The sequence below is a fragment of the Henckelia pumila genome, chromosome 2, assembly GCF_033568475.1.
Source record: "Henckelia pumila isolate YLH828 chromosome 2, ASM3356847v2, whole genome shotgun sequence".
Taxonomy (NCBI): domain Eukaryota; kingdom Viridiplantae; phylum Streptophyta; class Magnoliopsida; order Lamiales; family Gesneriaceae; genus Henckelia; species Henckelia pumila.
In genome coordinates this window covers 5,795,330-5,805,220 of record NC_133121.1, presented here as the reverse complement: position 1 = coordinate 5,805,220, position 9,891 = coordinate 5,795,330, and the positions used below count along the sequence as shown (strand labels likewise).

The window sequence follows — 9,891 nt, the reverse complement described above, 5'->3', positions numbered from 1 at the left end:
TCCACGTCACAAAAAAAAAACAGTCAGGAGTTGCCCTGAGGGGGTGCCCATGTTGGTGGAGTAAGTGAGCTCTTGGTCAAACGTCGGGTGTTCTCGAGTCTAGTCTTGTCTATCTCCAATGACTTCTGCATTAAAAACAGTGGGGTGTTGACAATGTTCATGAATTTGAGCACATACATTAATACTGGCACCACAAATTAATTTAGGTTGATTCGTTTCATGTAGACTGGAAAACAAGCTCTAGTCAAAGTTGCTCGCTCACCGGAGTCTTGCTTGATCAATTAAAACTAGTAGTAACATGGAAATTAAGTGTGCCATCATTAGTTTTTTTCAGTTCTTCATGAGAAATAGTATGTTTTCAAACTTGTAGTAGAATGGAATGAGGAACATTTTAGCAAAAGTTAGAGTTCGTATTAACAGTGCAATAATTGTATTTTTGCAATCCATGAATGCAAATCGAACATGTACGTGATTTTGTTTCTGATACCAGCTGTAGAATCATGCGCTTGTCGTTTTACCAAAACTTATAGCTATATATCAACTCAAGCGTCACTCTTTGATCTTAGTTGTGATAAATTATTGAATCCGCGCGTTTGCTATAAAAAAATCTGAAAGGCTAGAAGAGAATTCAGACAAGAGAAACAGACATGGTATCAAGGATCAAAACAGAACAGAGGGAGCAATCCTTAACAAGGGTCCCAACGTGTTCGGCAGAAATTTCCTAGCAAAAAGGTAGCACATCTTGGTAGTGTGTCCATTGTACATGCATTCCGAATCCAACCGGAGCCAGTGCAACAGTTCAATCCTCACGTCGACCCACCCGAATCTTCTCGGGTGGGGCCCGCCCCGGGACCAGTCGACACGGGTGATGCTTCTATTAGCACTCATCATCTCCAAATCAAGAATGTTCACCAAAGTTGGGAGATAGTGCTCGTCGTTGTAGCATGGGGGGAGGCAAAAATCTTGGAAAACCTTGTGGTATTTTTGGTCGGATATGAGTTTGATGGCGAGTTCGCGGTGGAGCTCGAACCATTGGGACCCCTTCCGCCACTGCTGGATGGTGATCGTGGGCCACATTTGGCGGTTGTATCGGCCGCGGCCCGGTTTTCGAGGGTCGTCCACAGAGGCCAAGAAACTATGGCTTGAGCTCATTAGGTAGTCGTAGATTGTGGAGAAGTTGTAGAGTGGAATGCATGAATCGGAGAGCAGCACAAATCTTTGGTTTGAGGGATCGAGCAGAGCATTCGCAAGAAGCCTTCTTTCTGCGTCAATCATCGATATTGTTCCCCATTGGACTGGCTGCACCCAAACGAAAAAAGATAATATATATTAAGCTACCATTCTATATATATTATCGAATAATCTTTATTGAATTATGCCGAAAAGACATCTAATAGTGGGTCTGGTCTACGATGTCATGTCAAGATCGTGGACTTGAACTTAACTTATCAACCCAAAAAGCTGGCTCAAGAGAACGAGACGTAAAACAAATTATGGTTTATTATGGAGAAACCTGGCTAGGAATCCTGGTGCCATGAAAAACAGAATCCTGAGGGGCAGAGTCATTGTAAGAAGGATGAGCATAAACATAAATGGAGTACATCCCTTCATATCCCTTGAAAAACAGATCCCACAATGGAGCAAGAGGCAATGGCCCCGGTGTCAAGTACATGAACGCCACTCTAGGAGCAAGATTAATCACCCTCTTCCCATCTCCCAATTCTTGAATTTTCGCGGTAACAGTAGAAGCTCTCCACAATAATTCATCGTCTCTGATGTTGCTATGAGGAGCTGGTGGTGGTAGTACGGCAAGTGGCGGTGGCGGAGGTGGTGGTGCATGTGACGGAGGAGGTTCGAGGGGCGGTGGAGGAGGAGGAGGTGTTTGATTAATGGGGAGGAAGAAGCTTTTGAGTGATAAAGCGGAGATGATACCGATTGATATACCTACGGATAGGAGAAAGAGATGAAATAATGAGAAAGATTTGAAAAGATTAAGGTTCATAGTTGTTAGAATTATTTCTGATCGAGTACATGCAAATCTTGATTTTTTTTAAAAAAAAAAAATATATTTATGACATGAATGATCTTTAGAAAAGCTACAGAGAAATCTTGGTAATGAAGTTTTAAGAATATATAGTTTAATTAGTTTCATAAAAATATATACAAATTAACTTGTAACGTAAGAACTTATAGCGTGATTGCTCAAGTTGCATGATTTTTATGGCAAGCCATTATTCTGTCTCGTTAACTCTACGTTAAAAAATTTCACATTATCACACTACATATATATTTACATCGGACCTATGTGTATTAAACATGCAATAATAACAATGCAAAATGCGATGGAGCACATGATTTTAGAAAATAAAATTGGATTAAAATTGAAAAGGAAAATTGGATGAATTAGAACATAAAAAAACAAAGTCAATTTTGTTTTTTGTTTTTTTAAAAAAGAAGAAAAACAAAATTGTTGAGTTAAAGAATTAAAAAAATTTACAAAACTTGAAAAAAAAAAAAAAGAGAAAACAAAGGAAAAGAGAAATGAAAAGAAAAGAAAAGGCATATGTGCCCGTTTCCTCCACAGCATCCCTACCGTGGAATTCCAACAATAGGGGATCCTAATCCAATAATTTGTTGAGCAATAAAACAAATGGTAAGTACGCATGGATTTGAGAAACACAAAGACCCCTGAACTAATTTTATGAAACAGTGTTTTTTGACTCAACTCGTAAAAAATAATATTTTTATATTATAAATATTAATTTTCATTATAAATATAAAATGAATGGACATATATTACACAAAAAAAAAAAAAAACTATTCGAAAAAATACTCATAAAAGATATTTCTTTGTCATACAATTAATATATATCATAATAGAATATCACAAAAATTCAATCGTGGTATCGGTTTGTATTTATTTCTAATAGTAATCCACCGAATAGATCCAAAAAGCTTTACGCACAAACTCAAAGATCCAAGAAATTAAAAATCAAAATAATACAACATAAAAGTTTATCCGAAACCCAAGTTAAAATTTGATTTTATATTAGATTTTCCAACCTAATGTGTATTATACATTTTTTATTTTAATAAACAAACTAAGGATACATATAAAATTATATATCTGAAAGCGTAGAGCACAAAACAAGCGTGCAAATTGCAATGCTCAACGTTGTGGTGTCGTTTAGCCAGCAAAGTTCTCGATTCTATCAACAACCATGCACCCGTGATTATCAAAGTCAAAATAAATTAAAATGTAATCAAAGGTAATGGCTTTTTTTTTTAATTAAATCATACTATAAAAAATTTAATAAAATATAAATATTGTTATTCTTAGTTTATTCCTTCTTAATAATAATAAATATATTTAATATTATACACGTATAAATTAATAGCATGTTAAAAAAATAAATTTTCATATAACTTATTGATGATTAAAAAACAATTTGAGAAATTGAATTCAAAAAAAAATAAAAATTATAACTTTCCTAAGAGAATGAATGTTTAATAATTTCTTAGATAAACAATTCAATTTTTACATTTTGAATGAGGGTTTGAGGATGTTACATTTGATTGAATGGGAACCACAAATGCTAACACTGTTACAATCAACCATCCAAAAGAAACATTCACAGTTATGAAGATATCCATGAATTTGTTCAATCATTACAACCTGTTTAGAACTTTTGAAGATTAGCAAATTAATTTGTGACAAGAAAAATCCATTTCAAGGATCTACCACAATCTCTTCCACCAAATTCTGAAGCAAATGCCTACTGATCTCCACAGCTGTCTCGAATCGCTCGGCCCCGAATCGCGTCCATTCCGTGGCAGAACAACTCATCTCCCTCTCTATCAAATCATCGAAAACAAACCTGCTCGATTCCTCCCATTTTCTCACATCCTCGACTATGTCCAAGAAAACCGCGTTGGTGTTCATGCAAAGTGGTAAATGTTGGGACAGCGTGGTTCCCAGGTCAAGGTATCCACCAAATCTTGAATCAAGATACTCTATGATTGAATCCAGAGCAAATGTTCGAAGCTGATTCGCCTCTTTACTATCCTCAACGCCAAGGGAGCAACCAAAATTCATCCAAAGAACAGTTGCGAGTGTTTCGAGTTCCTCCACTAGCAAATGTTTGATGGAAAATTTTCTTTGTACAACTGAACTTGTAGGAGCCACATTTCCAATTGCCAACTCAGCATTCAAGATGACATCATTCGCATGGTCGAGCTTTGTTCCTTTCAATCCACAGTTAGCAAGGTTCAAGCATCGAAAAATTTCTGAAACATTGTTGATGAGGTTGGCAACCAGTTGTTTACTTGTATTTGCTGTGCCTGTGGAGACCAAAGAATCCAAATTCTCTGCCAACATGATTGAGAACGTTCATTGAAGGAGTCATTCATAGATTTCAGAGTTTTATAGCATTCGAAAATGAAAAGTGTATAACAAAACTAGACTGATGGGACAAAGAAAAATAGGCATCCTCACCAAAAGTATCGCCTTGACTGCTGGAAAGACTCATATCAGAAGAATATGCTTCGAGAACAGATCCCGGACTTAGGCGGTCACTTTCAACTAGTTGATCGGCCAATCTGTTCACTTTCACTGTGTCTGCCTGAGCGAATAGATCAAACCACGTATGTGGAGTATAAGGTGACCAAAAATATGATTAAAAGTACAACAAAATCAATTGAGGTTCCTGCATATGTTCCGAAATCAAAGATCTATGCAAAAGTTAAGCTCTATTTCTTTAGTCAGAGACACACTTCTGTTTAGGGGTGCACTTTCTCAAGGCCGCCTTATGTCCCGGAAGAATTTTAGATGAAAGAAGAAACCCGAATTACATTTAAATTCAAAGAAAGTAAACTATCATATACAAATTACATAATTGGTAGCACTGAATCTCATCCAATGATGTTCTAATTGATGTGATGGAATAGTTCAAAATATCACATCCCTCCCAAACTCCTAGTGCATATTATTATTACATCAATGAACAAAGTTTGAGAAATTTTGCCTCATTGTTTTTGTTGCTCGAACGTAACTTAGAAGTATTTATGCTTTACCTGATGACTAGTAGAAGACTTTGAGCATGATAAATGGCTTAGAGAACTAGTTTCCCTCTCGGACATAACTAAAGATTTATCCTGATGAAACGGTATTTCTGAGGTTAAGGCAGTTATTAGCTCCTGCAAAATCATAGCAGTGGTTTTCTTAGCTTCGTTGCCTCCAACATTGTCACTTTGGCATGTCAATTCCTTCAACTTTTGCTCAAGAATGACGCCTAAGGCATCTCCACGTAGAGGGGGCGGCTTTTCAAACCTTTTCCTTAAATCATTTTCATTTAATCCCGATGAATCATCACCAGTACCATTAACTGAATCATTTTGAACCCTTCTTTTTGTAAGTGAAGGAAATCCAGGTTTCGGCTTTGATGGAGAATTAAATCGAAAAGTAACGGCAGTATGGTCCCTCTGGCCACTGTCAACTCTTCTTTCCTGTAAACCAAGCAATTCAGTTCTACTTCTTCGGCGGTTATCAGAGTGAACATTTGCTCCCATTTCATTCCCAGACATCGAATGAGGAAAAAGATAAGTGTGCTTATTATCGGTAGAGCTCACACCTGAGCAGCTTTCACCCTGTCTAGAGATATTATTAGGTCTCCTCTTTCGACCTTGTAATACCAAATCATTCTGTCTGTTTTCGATACACCTTTCGGGTTCAAATTTCCCATTGCCCATTCCAACATGTGATCGTGACCTAGTAAGACCACTTGAACTTTGATTCAATGAAGCAAAATTCCTTGTCGCGCGGCTGGAATCTGACGATGAGAACTTATCCAGTGACAAACTGTTCAGTTTTGACCTGGCAGGTACTGAATTCCTCAGCCGTGAAATCTGATTTTGGTTTTGAGTCTTGTGGCTAGAACTACATGAGACAGGCTCATCCATCCAAGGTTCACACACCTGTCCACTGAAAGAACTTTTCTCTGGTTTATGCCTAACACAAGGTCGTTCATAACCAGTGAACGGAGCCATGGCTGATGGGTAATCCTCTCGCAAATCGTCTTCTAGTTGCTGATAAAATGTTGGCTCCCCCAGCTTAGTTTTTTCTGATCCATGACCAGAGAGACCTACACAATGGGATGGCGGTAAGTTAAAAATGAGTGGCTGTTCGCTGACACATGTTCTAGAACCCAAATCATCCATACATCGACCACAGTTTGGGCAAGACTGATGCCCCTTCACAGCAACACTTGCAAACGTGGCAGGATCTGCTAGTTGGTCTGATAACACATCTGGCGCTTGTCCAAAACAATCTTTGTCCAAAACACTCTGGCGTTTAGGAGAATGGTGCAAGGTGTTGGAGTAAGTGAGAGAAGATTTAGACCTGCTGCTTTGTAGTCCGGGTTCCAGAATTCTAGTTGCTGCACCAATCAACTTAGATGCATTTTTCTTGGAAAGATTTCTTGGACTTTTTACTGGAGTGGGGAGCTTCGGATGATGCTTTTTCGATTTCAATAAAACATTCTTAAATGGCTGCGTCTCAGCCCCGAATGGAGTAAATGGCAGCCGCTCATTAATGCTTGTCTTTTGAAGCTTTTGAGGCCTCAGCTCATGCTTACTTCCACTTTTATCTACATTCAAAACTCCTCCCTCGTGTTCACACTCATCACCCACAAACTTCTCTGGTTTATAACTTCCATATCCAGATACTTGAACAATTTTCGACTTCTGCCTCTGTAATGCTGGCATTGATTCCAGACCCATGAGCCTGGCAACCAAACCAGGAGCTCTCATTTCATGCTTTCGTTCAAGGTCAACATTGGTTGATCCACGATTCTTCTTCAAATTTGGGAAACCACCACTATTCTCATCAGCAATCTAAATCATCACACACAACAATTCAAGAAAATATACCATCATCAGCAAACATAACACACGGGCTAATTTTCTAACAGATCATAACTATACGAGTATATGACATAGCAAAACATTCAGCATTAACAAACTATGCATACCAATCTATGTTTGGAATGCTTCTCATCTCCCCCGTTTTTCTTTGAACCTTGTTTCAACCGAACTGAACAACAATTCAATACGAAGTACACGCGTGATAAATAAACAACTCTAACGAGTTCCGACATTGAAACAAACAGCATCTGTGAAGTATCTGTCAACAATGTGCCAAAACACTAACCTGGAGGAAGCAATTTCTTGGAAAAAAGCTTCTTCTTCGAAAACCTACGGTTCCAATCAAATAGTTGGAAGAAAATGCCCACGCATCCTCCTGTTCCTTGAGGCTTCTTCTCCACAATAGCCAAAGATGAAGTCGTTTTCTCCATGCTATCATCCATCACTCCCTCTCACCTCCGAGAATAATCAAGAAACCTGTTTCTCAGAAAAACCCGACCATTATTCTCAACATACACAAAAAAAAAAAAAAAAAAAAAAAAAACACCTCCACTCCAAGAAAAAAATCATCCAAAATCCCTTTGAACAAATCCTCAAAACGAAAAGAGCAAAAAAATAAAATAAAATGAATGAATCGGCCACCTTTTTTCCCTTTCTTTTGAAGAGTCACATTTTTTCCCTCTCCCAGAAAATAGTTCAAAAGGCAGTGAAAGAGTTACCCAATTTGAACAAAGCTGTAACAATGACAAGTACCGTCCCTGAAAGTCACCCACTAGAAACAACACAACAAAAAAACTAATCAGTAAATGAACAGTGGAACTCCAATTATTCACCTCATTTCACGCGACGAGTGACTGTAACAAAACCCATCTCTGAGACTGCATCAAACGTTAAAAAGAAGGCAAAAAGATTGACGGGTTCGTACACATGGGAGGTGAAAGCATAAACATCGTCCGTATTATTAAGAATGCCGAATGGATAATAGCTACGACGAGAGATTCTTGATAGTACAGAAATGTTTTTTCATGTATTTTGGCGAACCCGAGAAAAAGCAAAATAAATTGAAGGGATTTTGTTTCTTTGTTCTTCTGAGCAGCTGCAAAAGCTGAGCTGTGAAAACGGCTGTTCTGTGTATTTTCAGTGGAGGGGGTGTAGGATAAGATGAAGATGGCGCAGGGTGAACCCCCCCCCCCCCCCCCCCCCCCATGATCACTGTTCCATTTAGGTCCCCTGTTTGGTTTATACATGGCAAACTTGTAATTTTGTACACATTTTTTTCTTTTATGATTTTTTTTAAAAATTTTGAATTTATTAGTATTTTTTGGGAAAAAAATAATAAACCATGCCTTCATTAATAATTTAAAAATAAATAGTTTTTACATATATAAATATAGGAGACTGTTTCAAGTCATCTTCCAATTTTAACAATGTTCTCTACAAAACAGTAAACGGATCCATCGCCTAGTGATATCTAATTATTCTTATTTATTTTAATAATTTTTTTATTGAATTCAAACTCATAATATGTCGAATATTTTTCGTCTTTATCTTATACAAATTGATGAGCAAAAATGTCAAAAAATGGTTTTTAAAAAAAATAAAATTTTAAAAAATAAAAATATATATTTTATATTAATTTAGATGATCGTTTAGGCTGATTTCGAGCAATCTAATCAGCGATTAGGCAACCTAGACGTTCAACTAATATTATAATATCCATAAATTTTAGCTGTCTAAAAATTGAAGCGATAAACAACTATTTAACGTTTAAGTGATCGTAAAAGTTGTTTTTTAGAACATTGATTTTAATATTTTTTGTTAAAAAATCAAATTAATAACAATATGTTGAAATTTCAAGTGTATGACACATATGATTGATTCTTACCTCGAACTTTCACATCAACTATTCAACGGAATTATAATTTTCAGTCAAAGTTTAGCGATAAATAGTAAGGGGAATCTGAGAGTAGATATACATAATTTATAACAAGATTAGATATTTATTGTATTTATTTATTGTAAATTGTAATAATAACATATAAAAATGGTGGGGAAGTGGGAAACCGGGAAAAATGGAGTGTGGTTTTGCGCAAACGTCAAGTCTACGTCTGTCTGCTAACCTGCGCTTCCTGTCGCCATGTGAATTTGTGATTTTTTGGTTATCGGAAAAAAAAAAAAAAAAAACTCCGGCGAATGTCACGTCAGCTATGATTTGTGCATATAATTTTATCATTATTATTTTTTGTGATGTAATTCGATGTCTATTTAACGATGTCTATTTATCGAACTTTGTGTGATAATCTCGTCTAACTAAATGTTGGTATGAAAAATTGAACATTTTAATTGTATCGATCATACTCAATTATCGATTTTTTCATATTCGTCTCGTGGATAATATCGAAAGATGACATGAAACATATATATTCAAGTGTGTGAACGGAATTCTCTATGTTCCACTTCCTCTTAGAGATGTTGTGTCCCCTTATCTTTTTATGAAAGAAATTTTCATGTATTGGGGATATCTTGAAGAATAAAATTTTATAAGAAGAAAGGTACACTTCATATTCTCCATGTGTAGAATAAATAAAGTTTTTGCATAAAATTGTTTTTAAGCCAACAAAAAATAATTATTAACATTATACATATATGATATTAATATTAAATCCATAGCTGATAGTAACAGAAACGAAACAAATTATTTGTATTTCAAAATTCATCACTCTCTCTATATTTGATTTATATAAAATATTCGAGCAATATTAGTGTATTGATTTATGTCCCATATAGATTGGCTAAATAATCTGGACCTCTTTATATGAACAAGGGCAAACTTCATCTCTTGAGCTAGTTTTTGAGATGAGTTAGGTCCTAGTCTCAATTTCTAACAAGCATATCATTATTTAACCATTTATAAAAATAAACAAAGCACGATAAATGACAAACTTAAAATCTGAAATATTAATCACTGTA

At 36.1% G+C, this 9,891-nt stretch overlaps 2 protein-coding genes across 5 annotated transcripts; both read right to left on the bottom strand.

The window, feature by feature from the left end:
- Nucleotides 1–660: 660 nt before the first annotated feature.
- LOC140885039 (glycosyltransferase BC10-like) lies at nucleotides 661–2,002 on the bottom strand. Its single transcript, XM_073291955.1, has 2 exons — nucleotides 1,514–2,002; nucleotides 661–1,299 (listed from the first exon to the last, which is right to left on the bottom strand). The coding sequence occupies exons 1-2, from the start codon at nucleotides 2,000–2,002 to the stop codon at nucleotides 661–663; spliced, it is 1,128 nt and encodes a 375-aa protein (XP_073148056.1).
- Nucleotides 2,003–3,500: 1,498 nt separating this feature from the next.
- Nucleotides 3,501–8,110, bottom strand: LOC140880751 (uncharacterized). 4 transcript variants are annotated; one of them, XM_073285467.1, is made up of 7 exons: nucleotides 7,755–8,110; nucleotides 7,564–7,655; nucleotides 7,208–7,398; nucleotides 7,029–7,090; nucleotides 5,074–6,891; nucleotides 4,496–4,622; nucleotides 3,501–4,368 (listed from the first exon to the last, which is right to left on the bottom strand). In XM_073285467.1, exons 3-7 carry the CDS (start codon nucleotides 7,362–7,364, stop codon nucleotides 3,731–3,733), a joined length of 2,802 nt encoding a protein of 933 aa, XP_073141568.1. In that variant the 5' UTR covers nucleotides 7,365–7,398; nucleotides 7,564–7,655; nucleotides 7,755–8,110; the 3' UTR covers nucleotides 3,501–3,730. The 4 variants fall into 4 exon arrangements, with proteins under 4 accessions (XP_073141568.1, XP_073141569.1, XP_073141570.1 ...); XM_073285468.1 differs by having other exon boundaries at nucleotides 7,564–7,693; nucleotides 7,847–8,110; XM_073285469.1 differs by having other exon boundaries at nucleotides 7,641–7,693; nucleotides 7,847–8,110.
- Nucleotides 8,111–9,891: the final 1,781 nt, after the last annotated feature.

Excerpts from the sequence above, each read along its gene's own strand:
- LOC140885039 (XM_073291955.1), bottom strand. The coding sequence starts at position 2,002 with ATGAACCTTAATCTTTTCAAATCTTTCTCATTATTTCATCTCTTTCTC. Across the intron at positions 1,300-1,513 it reads GCACCAGGATTCCTAGCCAG|CCAGTCCAATGGGGAACAAT; the intron begins GTTTCTCCATAA and ends GTTTGGGTGCAG.
- LOC140880751 (XM_073285467.1), bottom strand. The coding sequence starts at position 7,364 with ATGGATGATAGCATGGAGAAAACGACTTCATCTTTGGCTATTGTGGAG. Across the intron at positions 6,892-7,028 it reads AGCATTCCAAACATAGATTG|ATTGCTGATGAGAATAGTGG; the intron begins GTATGCATAGTT and ends GTGATGATTTAG. Across the intron at positions 4,623-5,073 it reads AGTCTTCTACTAGTCATCAG|GCAGACACAGTGAAAGTGAA; the intron begins GTAAAGCATAAA and ends CTATTCGCTCAG.